General features: G+C 38.1%; 1 protein-coding gene across 1 annotated transcript; it reads left to right on the forward strand.

Moving 5' to 3' along the window:
- The first annotated feature begins 1,264 nt into the window (after window positions 1-1,264).
- On the forward strand, window positions 1,265-19,387 carry LOC104590198 (oleoyl-acyl carrier protein thioesterase 1, chloroplastic-like). The gene is made up of 7 exons (XM_010248759.3): window positions 1,265-1,735; window positions 4,810-4,943; window positions 5,040-5,153; window positions 17,290-17,385; window positions 18,122-18,209; window positions 18,319-18,387; window positions 18,824-19,387. Exons 1-7 carry the CDS (start codon window positions 1,370-1,372, stop codon window positions 19,100-19,102), a joined length of 1,146 nt encoding a protein of 381 aa, XP_010247061.1. The 5' UTR covers window positions 1,265-1,369; the 3' UTR covers window positions 19,103-19,387.
- The last annotated feature ends 3,879 nt before the right edge of the window (window positions 19,388-23,266 follow it).

Below are 23,266 nucleotides of genomic sequence, written 5' to 3' on the forward strand. Positions count from 1 at the left end.
CAAGATTGATTTTTGAAAATGCAGTTTTCTAAATATAGGTTCCCAGATGAAAGAGAGAGAAATTTTTGAAATTTCACCCAACCTTCTTGCAGGGTTCGGCCATCCATACAAGAGGAAGTACCATGTACATTGCTCAGGCTAAGGAGCCATGAGTCCACTCGAAGTCGAAGCACATAGAGAGAAAGTACCATGTACTGCGGGAGATAGTTGGAAGAGGGGACGTCCTGATTCAGAAAGTAGCATCAACGGAAAATGTAACAAACCCATTAACTAAGCCACTAATACAGAAAGTATTTGAGAAACACATAGAAAGTATGGGACTCTGGCTTGTACCCGATTGCACCAAAGTGCAAGTGGAGGCCTTCGAATAGCTTGACATCGGCAAGGATTGCTTCACCCTGGTCAACACTCCCTTGGTAGGCTTCTCCAAAGAGCCCCTCATGCCCAAAGGGAAGATCACCCTTCCTCTTCTGATCGGGGGTGGTGACATCACCACCACGACGGTAGTTGACTTCATCATTGTCCGAGTCCTCTCATCCTACAACGCCATTCTCGCCCTGTCAACCCTAAATGCACTATGGGCCTTGGTTTCCTTGCATCACTTAGCGATTAAGTTCTCTAACCCATACGGAGTAGGCATGTCATGTGGAGACTAGAGAGCTACACGACAATGTTACCTGATGGCTTGCGGAGGAAGGCCCCAAATTAAAAAATAAATAATAATTAATTATCATTTGATCACAACAATTGAATATATTATAATTCTATGGATGATTTATCATATTCACAGACCAATTGAAATTTTTTCTTTAATAATTAATTTTTATTTTTATATTTTTAGAATTAAAAAATAATTAATTATATTTTATTATTTGATCACAATAATTGAATATATTATGATTCTATGAATCATCTATCATATTCATAAAGCAATTGAAATTTCTTCTTTAATAACTATTTTTAAAATATATTATATAATATTTATTTATTTTTTATAATTTTTAGAAATGAATAATACATTAATTCCAACTACCCTACTCCCACTGGAATTACCTGCCAACCCAACACAATATATTAATTCCAACCCCTTCCCACACCGCACATCTCATACATGGCGAGTCCCAGTCTCATGGTGTGAGATTTGCGGTATCAAATCATAATCTTGCAACGTGTCTTGTTGGCAGCAATCGATGGCAATCTCGAAAACCTGTCCAAAATCACGGCCCTTTTCTTTGCAAGGCCTCGGTTCTATCGATCACGTGAGCTAAAAGTGCTGAGCACAGTCATTGGGAGAGAGAGAGAGAGGCTTCAAATTTCCTTCCGTGGCTAACGAGATCGAGAGAGGAGAGAAGAGAAGGGGAAGAAGAAAATGTTGAAGGCATGCATTGCAGCGGATCAGCTCCAATTACTATCTCAATGCCGATTTGTCTCCCCTCCCAAAGCTTTTAATCCAACGCGTCGAGGACTAGCTTCCGTCTCCTGCTGTTCCTCCTCCTCGTCTTCGGTTTCTCGTCCGCTGTCTTCCTCTCGAGCCCCTGATCTCTCTGTTTCTGAGTCTATAGCCGGTACGAGCGCAGCAGCAAACGGGTCCGCCGTGGTCAGCTTCGCGGACCGGCTTCGGCTTGGGAGCTTGACTGAAGATGGGCTGTCGTACAAGGAAAAGTTCATAGTGAGGTCATATGAGGTCGGCATTAATAAAACTGCTACAGTTGAAACAATTGCCAATCTGTTGCAGGTAATCTTGAATTCCATCTGTCTTCTCTGTAGTCTTCTGTGGTTTATTTAAGCTCTATTGTAACTCTTCAGACTTTCTTTTGGGTTTATCTGTCAATCTGACTGGTTCTCAGAACCGTTTTATCGTTTTCTGTCTCGACTGGCTGCTATACTACTGTTCTTTTTCATATTTGTGTTTTGTTCTGTTTGCTTTTTTAGTTAGCATGTTGGTTGGAGTAACTGTGTTTTGCTCTGATGGATTATTTAGTATGGAATACCTGCAGCAAATTTCAAATGTGGAACTTTATCTTTGTTTGGTGATAGATCTAGCAGACTTCTTCTTAATTATGTTGGTCATTTAGGTTGCCTGTTTTTAAACCTTCAAAATGTTAAATCATTTGGAATTATAAATCATGGGTTTTGCTTGAAGCTCACTTGGGTTCTCTAAGAGGAATTTCCTGATGTTTATATGACAAATTGAAACTCACTTGAAATTTAACCATTGGGTTCGGCTTTAGTTAGTTATCAAGAAAAGGGGAATTCGACTTTTTATTTGTTTAACAAATTTGGATTATTGACTTATTGTTTAGTTTTTGTTTGGGAGAATCAAAAGTTTACCATGTTGAAGACTAGGTTTAATTTGTGGGTGACCTTTAGTGGATTCTCAATGTGTTTGCATAGCAGAGACAGTCAAACACCCTCAAGTGATTGTAATCGGGTTGTTTGTGAAATAAGAATTCAAATGCTGTTTTGCCCTAAAAATACTGGGGGCGGCAAGTAGTTTATAAGATAGGTTGCTGTTAAAATACACTCCCCCATAAGAAATTGGCAGATGAGCCTGAAAACGTAAAGCCCATGCAACTTTGAGAAGGTGGTGATGCTTGCATTTGACTACTCCATTTTGTTGAGGAATGTCAACGCAAGATCGCTGATGAGATATGCCATTAGCAGTCAGATAATGTTGCATGGGCCTGGAAAGAAACTCAGAACCATTGTCTGAGCATACACATTTGATATAGGTATTAAATTGGTTTGCACCATTGCACAAAACATCACAAAAGAAGAATAAGCTTCAGACTTACATTTCATGGTGTACCAAAGTTGTTTTTGTGTAATCATCAACCACAGTCAAGAAACATCAAGCACCGGAGTGAGAAGGGGTGTGGTAACCCCCCACCCCCCCAAAAAAAAATCACAATGAACAATAGCAAACATAGCATTTGACCTAGTTGCATGTAAAGGAAAAGGTAACCTAGTCTGTTTTGCCTTTAGAAATGCATCATAACAAGCATTGTCAGGTACAGAAATACGTAAACTAGATATTAAGGAAAGTTTATCATAAGCAAAATGCCCCAACCGAGTGTGCCATAGCTAGGGGTTATCCAATCTAGAAGAATGTAAAGTAGCTGAACTGGGTGATGATACTGTAGAAAAATGATAGAGTCCATCATGCACCAGGCCCACCCCAATCAGTTTTTTGGAGGTCAGGTCCTGAAGCACACAAAAGGTTGAAAAAAATAAAGCAACATAGTTGAGATCTGTTATTAACTTGCTGATTGAAATAATAAGGTTGCAACGAAAATCAGACATAAAGAGTGTATCCTTTAGTAGCAGATCCTGTGAGAGAGCAATGTTTCCTTGTTGTACTGGTAGATAAGCACCATTTGGCAATTGTACCAGTTTTAGTGACCGGGTGTCTGTAGCCAATGGGGGAAAGGATCCAACAGGGACCATGTGATCTGAAGCCCCTTCATCTAATAACCAAGTGGTGGAAGAAACTGTACCTGCTTAATTGGCAGATGAGAATTGTTTCTCATTGTTGAGAAGATTCAAGAGCTACTGATATTGCTCTGTCGTCAAGAGTTTTGAAATTGAAGAGACAACTTGTGATGAAGTAGTAGCAGCAGATTTGTCTTGGTTGCCAGAAGTTCGCCTAGATATCCCCCTTGCTTCCCAATTCGGTGGGTAACTGACTAGTTTGTAACAACGGTCCTTTGTGTGACCTTGTTTCTTGCAGTGATCGCAACGAAGTTTAGACTGATCTTTAGTATTCTTTGAAGATCCCTTTGAACCGCCAGTTGCATAAAATGCTGCCGCTTCTACTGTTGACTTCTGATGACTGATGAGAGCTTGGTGCCACTCTTCTTGAGCGATGAGAGCATAGGCTTAGCTAACATTTGGTAATGGGTCATGCTTAGGATGTTTGATTGTATGTTGTTGTACTTGTCATTGAGTCCCAATAGAAACTAGTAAACTTTTTCTTTTTCTTTCTCAGTTAGAAGGTCCTTCATGGCTCCACAAGTGCAAAGAGGTCCTATCATGTAAACTGAAAGTTGTCCCAGATTGCTTTGAGAAATAGATCGAGACTGGGAGATTTTCTTGTTGAAGCAAAGGGAGATCTTGTTTGAGGTGAAGCACCCGTGACACATGTCTACTGAGCATTTTCAACATAAGCGACACTGTCATGCTGATCTTTGATGGCATTAATGATTCAGGAGACAACGTTGAATTACATTTCATTCAAGCATGCATCTTTGTTAATTTTGATCGATCTGACTTTGGAATTGATCCATCCATGAAACTGATCTTATTCTTGGCACAGAGAGCCGTCGTCATTGCCCTCTTCCATTCCATGTAGGATAGTTTTCTCTGTTGAGCAAAGAAGAGACTAGTAACGCACCAGGGTAGTACGACGGATGAAGATAATACAGCGACAGAGGCATTGCTGTTTCCTCCCACAGCCATTGCCAATCGAAGAAAGAAAGGGGAAAAAAAAGAAAACAGGAGTTGGAGCGCCTGAGCTCTAATACCATATAACATATAAATTCACACCAGAAATGAGGGAAAAGTAACTGATTCTGTATTTTCTCAGATATTTAGATACAAAAACAGAGCATCAAAATTAACTTAACAAGAATAGATGTAATTTGTTACACGTGGACATATGGTCCTAACTAATTCCATCCAGTATCTTCTTTTTGTCTATGACAAAGGGATAGAAAAGAACCATCTATTTGTTCTGGTTTCTCTTTCAATGCCTTGGTTACTTTTTCTTTATCCTTTATACATTTACTCTTTTTTATCTCATGTATGTAGGAAGTTGGATGCAATCATGCTCAGAGTGTTGGGTTTTCTACAGATGGATTTGCGACAACTCTTACCATGAGAAAGTTGCATCTCATATGGGTGACTGCTCGCATGCACATCGAAGTGTATAAATACCCTGCATGGTTTGTTCTTTATATCCATTGTTTCACAATGTTGATCTAGACTTTGACACTTATGATAATTGAATCTCATTTTCGGAAATTGTGGATACTGGATAGGGGTGATGTGGTTGAGATTGAGACTTGGTGCCAAGGTGAAGGAAGAATTGGGACCAGACGTGACTGGATTCTCAGAGATTTTGCAACTGGTGCGGTTATTGGAAGAGCTACCAGGTAATTTCTTAGTTGCAGATTGTTTCAAGTATGGTGTTGTGATGTTTTCCTCAAAAAAGAAAAAAAAAAAAACGTGGGATGTTTGCCATTAAGGCTAAGTTGATTTGAGTTGTGTTTAAGTGTAGTTTACACCTATATTGCTGCAGAATTGGCAAATTGCAATTTTGTACCAATTTATAAATCAGTTTTCTATGGTTCTGCCTACCAACCTTCCTTATAAATTAAGCAAATACTGAGGGATTTTCTTGTATTATGCAATAAGAATAGTTAGCATATTCATTATGGTTGGGTTACTTGCCAGTTATATACAAGCTTCCTATTTAATAAGAATCTTGATTCAAACAAAACCATTTTGGTATGCATTCTAGGAAGATTTGGTGTTAATATGATTGGTTAACTCATCTGAAAGACTAGATGCCATATTGAAACAAATAAAACTAAAGAACTCTTCTTTTATTCTAGTTGTCAGATTAAATGCATCACTGTAAATCAAACAGAATTGGAAAAGAACAGCATAAATGGTTATATAAAAGCCTACCACTATCAAACTTTGTTCTTTGACAAACGAATGATTACAAAACTTTAAAAAGGAATTTGAGTGGATGATCTACTTAGAGGTAATTATGATTTTTAGTGTTTTTAAGTAAAACATCTTCTGTTATTCTGTATTTCCTTCCTATCATTTCTAAATGTTAATTGGAAAACTAATTTGGAATTCTCTAAATTTCAGGACCTTTTGTATAGTAGCCATTGAAATAACCCTTTGAACTCTATTTAAGTTCTTTGCATTGATCACTAATATGTATTTGTTCTTAATCTAAGACTGAATATAATGAGAAAGCTCATTTTTATAAAAAAAAACATCAAAACAAAATTTAAGTAAAGGCAATATAGCTGAAATTAAATCAGAAATCAAAATCAAGCATGAATTCTTGTCCCCATCGCTGCACATATGGAAAATATGCCATTGTGGCAGATGATATTAGAATTCCCATCTCAATAAAATGACACTGACCATATATTTTTTGGTTGTGGTTGAACATCAAATTCCACTTTTGATGGTTATAAAAATTAAGTTTTACAATTTCTTTGGCATTGGAGATTTCTTCTCAGTCTCTGCTGTTCCATCATCAAAAGTGCTTCCTGCAGAGGTTGCATACTGAAAAAGACTATAATGCCCCTGCAGCATGAATGCTAAGTTTTACAACAAAAGGCAAAGGGCTCTAGTTCAAATGTAACTATGAAAATCCCCTAAAAAGCTATTGAGGTTATATTTCATCTCTTCCTTAAGCACATTAGGTATGATCCTGTTTCTAGTCATAAAGTAAAATTTTGGGGGGATTGTCATTGGAATAAAATCTTTGTTTCATTTTTTTCCTTATGTTTACTCTTTTTTTTTTTTTTGAGAGAAAGAGGAGATAAAGTACAACTTCTTAATTTCAAAAGAATGGCACTATGTACAAAGATAAAACAAACCCATTTTTAAATTTTTTTTGAAACAGGTAATGTGAAATATTCATTAGAGACAAAAACATGTACAACAAGGAGCTGTACACAGGGATTTACATAAAAATTACCCAAACCCTGATTTACAAAAAGATTCCCAACAGCAAAAAAGGAACTAAAATTTCTGTCCTTAACCAAGAAAACATTTTTCCCATAACTTTCTGAAACACTGTCTGAAGAGCTGTGTTGGTTCTTGAAGATCCTTGCATTCTTCTCCTGCCAGATGGACCAAAAAACTGCAGCAGGAGTCAGGTTCCAAGCCAACTTTCCCTCTTTAGTGAGGCCTTTGACTTTCCAACTCTTCACAAAATCTGCTACTGATTCAGGGTGACAACTGTTCACCTTATACAAGTTCCTGACCTTATTCCAAACCTCACAGAAGAAACTACAGTGCAGTAGCAAATGGTTGACTGACTCGGTATGATTCTGGCAAAGCACACAAACAGTTGTGTCCAGCAGCATATCCTTTTTTTAAAGATTATCCCCAAGGTTCAAAATATCATTACATATTGGTCCGTATTGGCTGATATGTATCGTATCGGGGCCTGCCTGATACGCCCCTACAGGGAGTGTATTGGGTCAGGCCATGGATCAGAGGGTACCCGGGACTTAAACTGACCCCTCTGAACCGGCTTTGAAAAAAAAAATAGAACACAAAAAAAGCACCGATACAGGCCGATACGCCCTGCCTATATTGATATTTAGAACCTTGATTATCCCTAGTTAAAATCTTGTTCAAGAAGGCTGTCCAAACAATAAAAGCCACCTTTGTGGGCACACCTTTACACCACACAACATTAACTGGGATTGGCTCATCCTCTGATCCGCAAAAATAGTTGTAAAAGGATCTAACAGAGAAGACCCCTGACTTCTCCCACTTCCAAACTCTTCTATCCTCTTTCCCTGTATCCACTGGAGTGTTATACAGCAGGTGCAGCAGTTCCACTAGAGACTCCACTTTTTTTGATAATTACCACTAGAGACTCCACTTCCCAATCATTCAAATTTCACCTGAAGATAGGTGCCCAAACAATGCTTCCATTCTGCACCTGCAAATAGTCTAAAACAAGGGCATCTTTATCCAGTGCTACTTCAAAGAGGATAAGTAACCATCAAGGGTCTATTATCACACCATATGTCTTTCCAGAAAGGAACTCACCTCCTATTCCCGACCCTAAAGAGAATTCCATTTGAAAAAAGACCATGAATTTTCCCAATCCCTTTCCAAACACCTTGATTGATTCTCACCAAATCTCCAAAACCACTTTCCCAGTAAAACAAAATTGAGGTTCTTTAATCTTCTCACACCCAAGCCCCCTTGAGATTTGGATTTACATATCTTAGACGAGCTAACCAACATGAAATTTTTCTTCTCTTCCCTCCAGCCTCTCCACAGAAAATTTTGCATCTTCCTCTCTAAAGACTTAGCCATCCCATTAGGAATTGGATACAAAGAGAGAAAATACAAAGGGAGGGAGGATAGCACGCTTTTCAGGCTGGTATCGGCCTGTTTCGTTATGTTTCAGCCGAGTATCGGCCAATACGCGACAAATTCACTGTTCCGGAAATACGAATAAAATAGCCTTCGAAAGAGGGCTTCTAAACACCCATTTCAGAAGCCCTCTTTCTTCCCCAAATCCTCCAGAAACTTTCTTCACATTCCTAGAGATTCGAATCTAGAAAAAACCCATCAAAACACCTACAAAATTGAAAGATTCAACAAGTTTTCAAGGTTGTTTAAAAAGTAGCGAAAATAGGTAAGTTTTTTTTCAAGTTTTTTTACATTTCCAGCCAATGTTTTTGGTTTTTTTTAGTTTGGATGCTTGAAAACATCTTTGTGTATGTTGATCTGCTATTCTTTTGCAAAAAATCCCACTTATTTTGCTGCTATATGTAAATATTTGTGAATATTTGAAGAAATTCCAGAATAATAAAAAATCTGAAAAAAAAAAGAAATTTTTAGGTTTTTCTTGTGATCTACCTCTAGAATTTGATTATGTTGTAGATATGGATGATCTACCATGTCCATAGATCAATTGAATTTTTTTCTAAATAATTGATTTTCTTATTTTTTTTTTTAATTTTCGGAATAAAAAATATATAATTTCTTTTTTATGTGATCTAACCCTATAGGCTGAGTATGTTGTAGATCTTTGGATGGTCTACCATGTCCATAGATCAATTGATTTTTTTTCTAAATTAATTTTCTTTAATTTTATGTGATCTAACCCTATAGGCTGAGTATGGTGTAGATTTGTGGATAATCTACCATGTCCATAGATCAATTGATTTTTTTATAAATAATTGAATTTTTATATATTAATTTTCGGAATAAAAAAATATTTATAATTTCTTTAATTTTATGTAATTTAACCCTATAGGCTGAGTATGTTGTAGATCTATAGATGATCTACCATGTCCATAGATCAAATCGATTCAGTTTTTCTGTTACATGTTTACTTTTCTTAATTTTAATTTAAATTTTAGAATAAAACATGAAAAATAATTATTTAGTTTTTAGAAAATTAGAATGAAACATGCAAAATAATTACTTGGTCTATTATGTCCATAAATCCATTCAATTTTTCTGTTACATATTTACTTTTCCTAATTTTAATTTAATTTTTAGAATAAAACAAGCAAAATAATTATTTGAATAAAAATAAATAATTATTCAGTTTCTAGAAAATTAGAATGAAACATGCAAAATAATTACTTGATCTATTATGTCCATAAATCCATTCAATTTTCTATTACATATTACTTTTCTTAATTTTAATTTAATATTTAGAATAAAAATCCAAAATAATTATTTGAATAAAAATAAATAATTATTCAGTTTTTGGAAAATTAGAATGAAACATGCAAAATAATTAATTGATCTATTATTTAGAATAAAACATCCAAAATAATTATTTACTTTTCTTAATTTTAACTTAATATTTAGAATAAAACATCCAAAATAATTATTTGAATAAAAATAAATAATTATTCAGTTTTTAGAAAATTAGAATGAAACATGCAAAATAATTATTTGATCTATTATGTCCATAAATCCATTCGATTTTTCTATTACATATTTACTTTTCTTATTTTTAATTTAATTTTTAGAATAAAGCATCCAAAATAATTATTTGAATAAAAATAAATAATTATTTAGTTTTTAGAAAGTTAGAATGAAACATGCAAAATAATTGCTTGATCTATTATGTCCATAAATCCATTTAATTTTTCTTTTTACATATTTACTTATCTTAATTTTAATTTAATTTTTAGAATAAAACAAGCAAGTACATTGGAACTGAATTAAGTACTTTATTAGATAGTATGTTTTTGTTCCCGTATATTGATTATGATATGTTTTTTTCCTAAAAGCCACTAAAACATGCTACTTTTATGCATAAATAGTCCATTTATGTCTTATTTAGTGATATTGATGTTTATTTATGATTTATTGGAATATTTATAGCATTTCCATGCGTATCCAAGGCGTATCCCGGTACGCATAGCGTATCCGATACTTTGAACCTTACTGTGAACATACCTACTGAGGGTGGGTGCACATATTTTATCAGCTTTATTGATGATTACTCGAGATATACTTGGATATATCCTATGCACTCCAGAGAAGTACCCAAAATTGTGAAAGATGTTTTTTTGATGAATGAAAATAATTTATTAAATCAGAATATAAGGCAATATAGGAAACCCATGAAGAGGCACAAGCTGCTGAAGCTGGCTTTGTCAGCCATCTCACAACAATTTTAGAGTCTCCTTCAACTATCTAGTGTTGAACTCCTAACTGTTCAGCAATCTGGATGCCTTGTACAACCTCTAAGATCTCTGCTCTATTTGAGTCTCCTATTCCCACAGGGCCTGAAAATAAAGCTAGGATGTTGCTCTGTCTATCTCTCAGCACCCCTCCTATCCCCGAAAGGCCTGGGTTTCCTTGGCTACTACCATCAAAATTCAGCTTTGCCCAACCTTCAGGCGGAGGCTTCCACACTGCAGTTGCCTTGTCCCTCCTCGTATGACTAGTGGCTACCGCCTTCCAGTTACTCCAAATGTCATCAAAGGAAAACGTATGAAAGAAGTCCAAAGTTCTTAGCCAATGAATGGCTCTAGTCAATATACAATCCTCAACAGTTTGTAAGCTTCTTTCCTTTTCTTTGAACACCCTAGCATTCATTTCTTCCCAAATTGTCCACAAGGTTGCTCCTCTAATACATCTCCACATCGTTTTTCCTTTTTTTGTAGGCCACACAAAACAAGAAGGATCGAACAGTTGACTTAATTCTGAGGACAGATTCCACCTGCATCCAAACAAAGAAAAGATCCAACTCCAAATAGCACTAGAAAAGGAATAAGATACAAATAAGTGGGAGCAATCCTCACCACTAGCCCTGCAAAGTACACACCAGTTAGGGGACAAGCACATGAAAGGCCTTTTCTTCTGCAAGCAATCCAGAGCATTGATCTTTCTATAAAACACTTCCCAGCAGAATATTATAATTTTAGGAGGAACAGGTCTGAGCCAAATCTCCTTAGTAGGGAAACCCAATTGTCCCATGGAAGGGCAAAGGGACTTAAAAAAGGAAGCACAAGTGAAAAAACCTTTTGGATGAGGGGACCAAAGTCTCACATTCGAGCGAAGAGGGTCTAGAAAGACACTGCCAAGAAGAGACAACAATTCCGAAGCACTACTAAGTTCAACATCCCTCAAACCTCTCCTAAAACCAAAGTCCCAGCTCAAGGAAGAGGGTGAAGTAATAGAAGGAAGAAAATGAGAAACAATTTTTTCCTTTTAAAGGGAAAGAGAATAGAGAGCTGGGAATTTGTCCTTAAGGGCAACGGTACCCACCCAAGTATCTTCCCAAAATAAAACAGAGTCACCGGAGTTGACATCATACCTGACCAAGTTGAGAAACTGGGGGAGGACACTCTGAAATGCTTTCCAAGGAGATGCCAACGTAGCATGACGTGATACACCCATCCCAACCATTTTCCCGTCTGCCAGGTATACTAGCTATCACTTCATGCCACAATCTCTCCCTTTCTCTATGCCACCTCCTCAACCACTTCCCTAAGAGAGCTTTATTCCTTTGAGCTAACCTTCCTACCCCTAGTCCACCCTCCTCTTTACTCCTACAAACTATTCCCCAATTGATTAGATGATCTTTCTTTTCCTCACCAGGCTCCCATAGAAAAGATCTCATTATCCTCTCCAACTTCTTAACTTCCCTAACAGGAACCCTAAAGATAAAGGGAAAATAAATCGGCAAATTTGCTAGGGTAGCTCTTAATAAAGTCACTCAACCCCCTATGGAAATGTAGTTCTTTTTCCAAGAAGCTAATTTTCTCTCAAACTTTTCCAAAATTGGGGTCCAAAATCTACTGTCCTTTGGGTTAGCCCCTAGACGAAGACCTAGATACTGCAAGGGCCAAGAAGAAATGGGACAACCTAAACAATTCGTCACAGATTGCAAAGTCCTCTCATTTAGATTAACCCTACCACACAACTCTTATCCAAGTTTATCTTCAAATTGGAGACATTCTCAAAGTGTTATAACAATGCTTTGAGATTTCTCACTTCCCGCCTGTCACCCCCTTCACAAAAAATTATGATATCATCGGCAAACTACAGGTGGGTTACCCGGACATTGTTCCTTCCAATCCTCCAGCCTCTAACTTCCTCTTCCCTATCTGCTTTAGAGATTAATCTACTGAAGACATCTGCAACTAGGGTAAAAAGAAAAGGGGAGAGAGGGTCACCTTGTCTAAGGCCTCTACAAGCTGGGAAAAAGTCTTTCACCACCCCATTAACCAAAACGGAGTAATGGCAGGAACTAATACATCCCTTTACCCAATTGCACCATCTAGCTCCAAACCCACAACACCCTAGGACCTTTAGTAAAAAACTCTAATCCACAAGATCATAAGCCTTCTCCAAATCTAGTTTACAAATGAAACCTTGAGTTCCTGACTTTCTCAGGTTCCTAACTTTCTCATGTCCTCCACGCACTCATTTGCTATTAGGATCTAATTTGTTATTTGCCTTCCCTCCACGAAAGCACCATGTGTCCTCCATTGCATGGTTTTTACTCAATTTCATGTTGAAGTTCAAAATTTCCAATCGGATAATGCAAAGGAATACTTTCATCATGACTTAGCTAAGTTTTTCTCCTCTCATGGATCTCTTCATAGAAGCTCGTGTGCTAGAACACCACAACAAAATGATGTTTCCGAAAGGAAGAACCGACATCTACTTGAAGTTGCCTGTAGTATGATGCTTCACATGAATGTTCCAAAACGATTTTGGGTTGATGTTGTGATGGCCGCGGCTTATGTTATCAATCATATCACACCTCTTGCAATACAAGGCCCCACATCAACTTTTTCCTCAATCCTCCTTATTTTCTATTCCTTTATGTGTGTTTGGTTGTAAGTATTTTGTTCATGACCTATCTCCAAACCAGGGTAAGTTGGACCCCAAGTCAGTTTCATGTGTTTTTTTGGGTTATCCATCTTCTTAGAAGGGATACAAATGCTTTAATCTTGTCACAGTTTAAGTACTTTGTATTGATGGATGTGTCATTTTTTTGAATTTGAACCCTTCTTCCAAGCTTCTCCTCAGGGGGAGAATAGTGTGGATGTGGAGATGCAAACTCCACAAGTTTCTTTCCCCTCTATTTCTGACCCCTCTCCATTCAGTGTCTTCTTGAGGCGTTGTAAAGGACAGTTGAATTCAAAGGCTGTGGAGTAGCTAGAGACTATACATCCAACACCAACTGACTCCTTGAAGGAAAATCCAGGTACTCTTGTTCCCCTTGACATTATTGAACCTATTGCTATTGTTGATTTTACCAATGATCTTGATGCCCCAATTGCTCATAGGAAAGGAGTTAGATCATGTACTACTAAGCATCCTATTGTTCAATTCTTGTCCAATGAAAACATTGCACCCTCATTTCGTGCTTTTCTAATTGCCAGATTGCGTTTCCATTCCCAAAAGTGTTGCAAAAGCCTTATCTATACCTGGATTGACAGATGCAATGAAGGAAGAAATTTGTGCTCTACACAAAAAACAACACTTGGGAGTTGGTGAATCTTCCTGAAGGCAAGGAGCCAGTGGGTATTCATAGTAAAGCACAGAGTAGATGGGTTGGTTGAGAGGTATAAGGCCAGGTTAATTGCAAAAGGGTATACACAAGTGTATGGGGTCGGTTATGCAAAAACATTTGCCCCAATTATTAAAATGAACACTATTCAGATTATACTATCCTTGGTTGTTAACTTTTTTTTTATCAATAATAGATTCATTCATTTATTGAAATATCAAAATATTTACAACAAGGAAGACAAGAACTCTTATCTTCCGAATACAACTTAAACCCTCCAAAGAGAGAAAAAGAGAAAAAGAAACAAAAGAAACAATTAAGTTACAACTTAGCCCAAAACATTGCTTCCCTTTCTATCCCTTGTTTAGCTAATCCATTAGCTAAAGAGTTAGCTGATCTCTTAACCCAACTCATCCTGATTTCCATCTCCTGCACCAGCTACCTGAATTTCCTCTTCTCATTTCTGTAGTTCCATAAACCGCAATCATCTTTAATCAGCCACCTCCAAGTTCCCTTCAATTATGAGTTTCCTGACATTCATATCCTTGGCTTTCTGAACTCCTTCTATAACTGCTGAGATCTCAGCTCTAAGGGAATCCCCCACACCAATTGGGCCTAAAAACATGGCATAAATGACCCCGTTCTCATCCCTAAAAACACCTCCAATCCCTAATTGTCCCGGATTCCCCCTACAACTCCCATCAAAATTCAACTTTAAGAAGCCAGCAGGTGGGGGAGTCCAGGACACCCTTATTATTGGTTTGACCTAAGTGCAGTTTGCAATCTCGCCCCATTTTCTCAACATGTCTTCCACAGTGTAATTTGTAAATAGTTCTAGTGATTTCAGCCACTGTACTGCCCTTGTGTGGATCACAACCCTCAATTCTTCAGCCCCTCTCTCATTTTCTAAGAAGATCCTAGTATTTCTTTCTTCCCATAACGTCCAGCATACTGCAACCCTCAGACCTCTCCACATAGTCCTTCCCCTTTTCATGTGCCACCTGAAAAAGGAAGGGGAAAATAGGCTCTACAAGTTTGATGGAGGGTTCCACCTACAGCCAAAGAGAGAAAAAGCCCACTCCCAGATTGACTTTGCAAATTGGCAAGACACTAGTAAGTGAAAACCAGTCTCCCATATTGTTAACTTTGATTGGGAACTCCACCAACTAGACATAAAAAATGTGTTCTTGAATGGGGATTTGGAAGAAGCATACATGATTCAACCTCCTGGGTTTGTAGCACAAGAGTGTGAAGGGAAAGTTTGCAAACTAAAAAAATCTTTATATGGTTTGAAACAATTCCCAAGGGCCTGGTTCAGCAGATTTCACATGGCTCTTCAACAAATTGGGTTCAAGTAGTGCCAACCTGACCATACTCTGTTTATCAAAAGAAACCAGAAGAATGTTGTGGTATTGATTGTCTACATTGATGACATTGTGATTACAGGGAATTGGGACTCTGAGATTTAGAAAATTAAAGAATCCCTTGTTGTGTGGTTTGAGGTGAAAGATCTGGGACAACTATGTTATTTCCTTGCTATTGAGGTTGCTTGCTCTGAAAAGGGCATCTTCATTTCTCAAAGGAAATATGTCCTAGATCTCTTGCAAGACACAAGAAAGTTAGGAGCAAAGCTTGTAGATTCCCCTATTGATGAAAACCATTGGCTTGGTGATTGTACTAGAGAATTAGTGATAGATGTCAAGAAGTTTCAAAGGTTGGTAGGAAGGCTTCTCTACCTATCAATGACTCGGCCAGATATAGTTTATGCTATTGGTGTCCTTAGTTTATGCATGCACTAACATCCTCCCATTTAGAGACAGCCAAGAGAGCACTCAAATATCTAAAGAAATATCCAGGAATTGGATTACTATTTAAGAAACATGGTCATATGAAAGTGGAAGTCTACACAGATGCATATTGGACCAGAGCAGTTGATGATAGAAAACCAACTAGTGGATATTATACCTTTGTTGGTGGAAATTTGGTCACTTGGAGCAAAAAACAAAGTGTAGTAGCCAAATCTAGTGTTGAGGCCGAATATAGGGCTATGACGTATGGAGTTGTTGAAGTGCTATGGGTAAAAAATTTGATAGGAGAGTTGGGCTTCTCTGTTGATGGTCCAATGTCTCTCTACTGTGACAACAAGGTAGCCATTAATATTGCAGCCAACCCAGTTCTTCATGACAGGACCAAGCATATTGAAGTTGACAAGCATTTCATAAGGGAAAAACTTGAAAAGGGGGAAGTTTGTACTCCTTACATTAATTTCAAGGAACAACTAGCTGATGTCCTTACAAAGGGTCTTCACTATTTGCGACATAATGAATTGTGTGACAAGTTGGGCATGATTGACATATATGCTCCAACTTGAGGGGGAGACTTGTAACATGTTATGTTCTAGCCTAGGGGTATTTCTGGTATTTCCTCTTTTATTTTGTTATAAGTTGTCGCCTTAGTATAAATACAAACTTAGGTGCTGCCAGCCTACTACTTCAAAATAGAATTCTTCTTCCTCTCTTCCTTCTATTCTTTTTATCTTTGCTGGACTACAGGGACCTGAGAGATGGGAATGTAAAAACTGCCTAGGACACCTGGCCCTTGCCTTTGCAAGACAGATGGCTCTGACATCCCCAGTTATTTGAAAAAGAACTGCATTGTTGGCAACTGGTGAGTGTTGACAGTCTTAGGTAGGTGGTGTTATGGAGTGTCTAGAATGAAAGAAATACTGGAATTTTAACAATACGACACAAAAGGTCAACATAGCTAAAGAGGTAATTGAAATGATATTTCACATTGGATTTCTACAAGGGAGTATATTAAATGAGTAAGCATGGACTCCATTCTAAGGGGATGCCAAGTGATTGCAGATATTGTGCAGACAATAAATAACGTGTTTCATCAATGGGAGGAAGGAGTGATTTAATCTTGAAAGAGGTTTAAGAGGCAAGCAAGGACCTTCAGGAGTTGGGGGCATCTTTCAGGATCATACTGGAACCATTCTTTTGAAGCTTTTTGGGGCCCATAAGTGAGAGTATCTCTCTAAGGAAAGAACTTGTGGTGCTGCTACAAAGCCTAAAAATGACTGGCTAGATGGACTTGGAATTTGAAGGAGAATGTGAAATGGTGATGAAATGGATGACAGCTGTTGCAAAGGGCCTTCGGAGCTAGAGCTTTATTTGGGTCAGATTTGGATCAGGTCCAGCCTTCTTTGGATCCAATCCGATTATTGAAAACTTAAACTCAAATCCTATTAGATCTAAGGGTCTTAGATGGATCAGATTCAGATTTTATCTGATTCCACTTTATTTTCTAAAGCAGCCTTAAAATTATTATCAAATCATTTCTTGGTTTTAAAGGTCTAGTAGACAGGAGCCATGTTGTGGGTTTTGGATGCATCTTGGATGTTACTCTTCTGAGATAGGCTATATTTTGTGCCTGCAAATAATTAGTTATAGCATCTCTTTCATGTTGTCCAGTCTCCAAAAAATTTGACTTGTGCATTTTGGATGCAGCAAGTGGGTGATGATGAACCAAGATACAAGACGACTACAGAAAGTCAGTGATGATGTCCGAGAGGAATATTTAATTTATTGTCCACGAACTCCTCGGTAGGTAGTTCTTTTTCTTATTTCTTTTTTACTTGCTGCTGCTACTGTTGGTGACTGTCAATGAACGAAATTATATACTTAATGAGGTACAAATCCAATTAGCCTTAGAGGTGTTATTTATGACAGAAAGCTTCCTTGGGAAAATGAATTGTCCTTTCAATTGTTTGATTGATGAACACTTGTACTTGGGACTTTTGTCTTTGATGGTCCTTGTTCTTAGATGGAAACTGATATTTAGGTACCCATTGATAGACTTGGAGTTTCAGATACCAAATTAATTTGGTTCAACTTTGATTTTTTTTTTATTGGCTTAATTGAGGTTCTATTATTGTTGATGGTGTTTCAGATGATTATCTCCATGAATTCAAAGAAAGCATCAAGTTCTCAATTTCAAGTTGGCTGGCTGAACTTGAAATTGAGAACTTGGTGCTTTCTTTGAATTCAAAATATTAAAAATTGACCAGAATGTAGAGTTTCATCTGACATCTACTTGCTCTATGTTAGCTCTGATGTTTTGATATAGGCGTCTGTCTATTTTGAAAAGCTCTGACAACTGATTATTAACAATCACTAGTTACCTATCCAAAAAACAATTACTGGTAAGAGAATCCTGTTTCAACCTTAGATGTGGTTATACAATAGGAAAGGCTAAACCCAGTAAATTCCCCACCTTTTCTTTCCCACCCTGTTTTTGTATGTAATGTTTTGTCTTAAAAGGTTTGGTTGTGTGACCCAGATTAGCATTTCCAGAGGAGGATAACAGTAGCTTAAAGAAAATTCCAAAGCTTGAAGACCCTCCACAATATTGCAGACAAGGGCTTGTGGTAAAATGACTGGGTTAATCTAAAAATATTGATTGTTTAATTAGCCTGCTTAGCTCTCTATTCTGTGTAGGTTCTCTTTGAATTCTCATTCTGCATTGGGAATTTGCAGCCTAGGAGAGCTGATTTGGACATGAACCAGCATGTGAATAATGTCACTTACATTGGATGGGTACTTGAGGTGTGTACAATATTGCTGCTTTCCTTTCTCTTGGCCTATTGTAATCTTTTATGCTATGCTTTGTTCAAGGTTCAAACTATACCTGAGGGACGGTTGGCAGTTGCTATTAATAAACCCAATGCAAAGGATTGTCTTAACTTCCAAAGCATAGATTTGATCCTTGCCATCTTCTGATTGGACCCTGACACACTTAAGGGATTGTCTTAACTTCCAACCACATGCATGACGTGCATATTGTGTTCTTCTGATGTCTGCAGATGGCAAAATACTATCTATTATACCAAGACTGCATATTTCTTCCACTCAACTAAGCCTTGTACCAACTCTGTGGGGTTGGCTACATGCATCCTGTTTTGCCATATCTATTGCATTCTGCATTTATGTTGGTAATCAAAGAGTTACATTCTCAGCCAAAGAGTTACATTCTTTGTGACAGAGCATTCCTCAAGAGATTATTGACACCCATGAGCTTCAAAAGATCACACTTGATTACAGACAGGAGTGTCAACATGATGATGTGGTTGATTCCCTCGCTAGCATAGAACTTGGAGGGGGTGTTGAAGCAGTTTCGGAGCTTCATGGAGCGAATGGTTCTGCCACTGTGACACAAGGCACACAAGACTGCTGCCAGTTTTTGCACTTCTTGAGATTGTCTAGCAACGGGCTTGAAATAAACAGGGGCCGCACTGAGTGGAGGAGGAAACCGGCCAGATAAGTTATCAAGTGTATCCCCTAGCTCCCTTTCTCCTTCACAAAGTCTTGAAGGTTTTATTCTTTTTTCTTTTAAATCTTTGAAAATTTTTCTTTTTTCCTGGGTGATACTTATTAGTGATGCTTCTGTTGGGAGCAAGGTTTCGTTTTTACAACATTTATTGTCTTCCTTTCCCACAATCCCACCATCAGGCATGTGTTTTGTGATGTAAGAGGTCTGGCTTAGCCGAGGCTAGCATGTAAAACTAAATACAATCCCTAAATCCAGTCTCAGCACCTATTATCTTTACATTCTGCTTGATTCATGGTCGGACTATTATTTATTTCGTGCTGTTTTTCCAATTCCAGCCTGAAATGGCTTAAAGAGTTAAAAAAATACAATTTTTGTCCTTAATAAGACATGAGACATCACTCTATTTGGCTCTCTTTGGTCTCTTTCTTCTGTATGAAGAAGTGTTAGGGGTGCTTTTGGAATAAATAATCCCATCTTCATGAACATTTTCCAATCACTTTAGGTGATAATGTTATTATTTTCAGATGGCAAAACAAACTTCTCTCAGTGAAAAGCGGGAGTAAATAGGTTGCAAATTATAGGAGGTGTTTTAGTAAAATGAAAACTATCGGATAGATTTAAGTAGATCCATGAAACTATAAGGGGTGTTTTAGTAAATGGCCCTAAAAAAAATTTAAGCTTAGAATCATAAGAGGTGTTTCATTCATTTTTTTTTTAGATTTTTGAGAAGCCATGTCAGCTAGGCGATGTGGTTTTTTTTTTTCTTTAACTCAAAATCTGTTGTGGCTCTGACATGGTGGCAATAGAACCAAACATCGCCATAATTGTCTATGTAACTGCTACTAACACCAACGAATTTAATAGCCATTGGTTAGGGTTTTGACTCTGCATGCTCTAACTGTATTGGTTGATAAATTGGCGTTATACTGTTATCTAACGGCTCAACTATGCTTAAACCTCGATGTCGTAAAGAATACAGGTAGGGCATTTTTTAAACATTTATAGTCTAATATTTGCATTTGGTGGAGAAAGTTGAAACAGGATAAAAAGGGATTACTTCTTTTAGCTGTATCTCCTGTCCACGATGTTTATCGCAGTCACACATGGAGAACATTTCATCCTCAGCATAGTATTATGCAGGGGGAGATGTTTCCAATTCACGGGGGATAGTGTGTTGTGGGTGGACGTGGGTAGGAGATCCGGAGAACATCTCATCCTCTGCATGGTATTATGCAGGGGGCAGATGTTCCCAATTCATGGGGGATAGTGTGTTGTGGGTAGACATGGGCAGGGTTCTCATGGGCAAGAGATCCGAACTCTAATGATCATAGTTTTATTTGCACTTAATTGCCTGCCTCTCACTGAATTCATTTTTGGCCTGTTCAATTTTTTTGGGAAGTGGGAGGAAATTGGTAGGTCTCACGTAAAAGAAATAAATCCATGTTTGTTTTTTGTATTAATCTGCAAAAAAAAATAATTCCCGATTAGTTCATTTACCTTAACTCTCTTCAAACTTGGGTAAATTACTTACCCATGAGTATAAAAAATCTTTAATACATAATAGGATAATGTTGTCTCTTCAATAATGTTACTTTTTTTTTGGATAAATCGATCATCATACATTATTTATTTGGGAAATAAAAGAGTGTAGTAAGTACACTTATCCGGATGAATGTTTCCTAAAAAATACTTGCTTGTATAAGTGCATTTATCTAAGTAAATTATTTATCGAGATGCAAACAAGACCTTTGTGACTGCAAAACTTGACACTACCTTGAAAGATCCCCTTAATTTCCTTGCTATATTCTTTTTCTTTTGATAAGTATTCCACCATATTCCTTTCCCTTTACTAGAAATATTGTGTCAACCACACAATACAGTATCGCATCAAGCTAAACCCTGAACATGGAATGCAAGAATGAATAGAAGAAGAGACCGCCATGACTATTAATAGGGGTGAGCATGGGCTAGTTCAGTTTGGTTCAATGGCAAAACCTAGAACCAACCCTGTATGGGTTGGTTCCAAGTTTTTGGAACCGGAACCTACCCTGTGAAGGTTTGTTCTGGCCTTGGTAGTTTCAAGGTCGATTCTAGGGTCTACCCATGGAACCTATACTTTCTTTACTCTCCCCATTCACACACAAAAAAAAAACATGTGCTTTAAAAACTTGATTTTATATAGTTTAAAACTTATATTATCTTTATTCATTAAATTGGATAAATTAATATGCATACTATCATTATGTGGTTAAAAACTTATAAATTAAATTTAAATTTTGTAAGTATTACCTTTTACACTATTTATCCTAGACATTCAAATATTAAAATGAAAACAAATGATCAAACACTTAAGTAACTCAATGGTCAAGTAAGACTATGGCCTTTGTAACCATGAATGCTTGTGTTCAAATCTTAGCATCCCCAAAAATATTATGGGGTTTATTTCAAGGCAAGTCTGGTTCCAAGGTAGGTTCCAACAAAGTCGATTCCACTAAGGCCGGTTCATCAAGTTGGTTCGGGTAGAGTAAACCCCTAGCCCTTGGAACCGGCCTGGGTGGGGGTCAGATCCAAGAATTTGGAACCATGCCCTATCTTGTAACAAATTGGATAAGGTTGGTTCAAGGCCAATTCGAGGTCGGTTCCATTCGGTTCTGGGTAGAACCTCCCCATTTGCTCATGATGGTCTCACCAAAGTGGGTGAGACCATCATGATTTTTGAAGCCCTGAAGAAACCAAAGCCCTGATTTTTCAATCCGTCCTAAAATTATGACCTTTGTCGTTTCCAAATAGAGGGTTTTGGTGAGGTAATAAATGGCATTAGCTTCTGCTATGAAGGAACGACTATCTGGTCATGCTTGGAGATGAGGTGAAGCTCATAGTAGATCATCTCAATTTGGGTTTGTTCTGAAACGGAACTCAACCTTTCCACTAGAGACCTGAACGTTCGAAACACCGACAACTTTCAAAAGGCATCCTCACTCTCAAAACACCTGGTCACCTACGCAATCACCACCGTAGCATCTTCGACAACCCCAATTAGGTCGTCCTCCTTCCTCAGTCTGCCCTCCTTTGCTCCACCTGCTGTTGCAACTCACAGCTAGACCTGTTCATGGGTCGGGCCAGGCCGGGCTTTTACTCTTCATTAACGGAAAAATGTTAGGCCCGAGCCCGAGCCCAGCCCGACCAATGGGCCTACAACTTGGGCCCGAGCCCGAGCCCGAAGCCCGACCTAATAAAAGCCTGACCTGCGATTTTACATGTTTCTTGCTTCAATATAGCAGATTGGCTTGCTTTTCTGATAACTAATAAGTGTTGTTTCTCTGTCTTTCTCATTTAACAAGTGGAAGAAGAAGAAGAGGAAGAAGACAAACATGCTTACTGTCAGATTTTTTGCTGCCACCGACTAAACATTGTAATAGAATAAAGTGGTAAAGAGAACTCACCGCCGCTGCTGGTGATTGTATTCGCCGGAGAGTTCGCAGTGAGTCAGTGACTGTGGTCTGTGAGCTGCGAGCCTGACCTGCGATTTTGACAATGATCAGTTCGCGTCTGAGAGAGAGAGAGAGAGAGAGAGAGAGAGAGAGCTCACTGCCGCTGCCGGAGTTGTTGCACCGGTGAACGTTCGCTGCCTCGCCGATGAACGTTCACCGCCTTGCCGGTTGTGGCTGCTTGAGAGTGTGAGGATGAGAACTGTGGAGTGTGGAGGATGTGGAGATTGGAGAAGGGTTCGGCTGGAAAAAAAAGGGAAAGAGACAAAGAAGTGAAAAAAAGTGGGGTACTCGAACTGACTAGGGTTTTTACTTAGGTTTAATTATAGGTCGGGTCGGGCCAGGCTATTTTGGCAAATCCCGAGCCCGACTCAAATTTATTGCGGGCCGAGCTTTTTGACCCGAGGTTAAACCCGCAGGCCCATATACCTGTTCAAGCCCATTTGAGGGCCGGGCCAGGCCGTCGGGTCGGGCCACCCAGCCCATGAACAGGTCTACTCACAGCAATGGTAGTTTTTCTTCCTCCCCTATCTTTCCATCGATCTCCCCCTTTTTATCTCTCATTTCTCCTCTTTCCCTCGACTTCCATTCTCTCTCTCTCTCTCTCTCTCTATATTTTACCTAGAAGAAAACTGCCGCTACAACATTTTGCAATGGTGATGGCAGG

The sequence above is a fragment of the Nelumbo nucifera genome, chromosome 1 (genome assembly GCF_055504915.1).
Source record: "Nelumbo nucifera cultivar China Antique chromosome 1, China Antique-T2T, whole genome shotgun sequence".
NCBI lineage: Eukaryota > Viridiplantae > Streptophyta > Magnoliopsida > Proteales > Nelumbonaceae > Nelumbo > Nelumbo nucifera.

What these genes read in the sequence shown, in the direction of transcription:
- LOC104590198 (XM_010248759.3), top strand. Translation starts at nt 1,370, where the DNA reads ATGTTGAAGGCATGCATTGCAGCGGATCAGCTCCAATTACTATCTCAA. An exon ending in CAATTGCCAATCTGTTGCAG is followed by an intron (nt 1,736 to 4,809) that starts GTAATCTTGAAT and finishes TCATGTATGTAG; the next exon opens with GAAGTTGGATGCAATCATGC. An exon ending in GTTATTGGAAGAGCTACCAG is followed by an intron (nt 5,154 to 17,289) that starts GTAATTTCTTAG and finishes TTTTGGATGCAG; the next exon opens with CAAGTGGGTGATGATGAACC.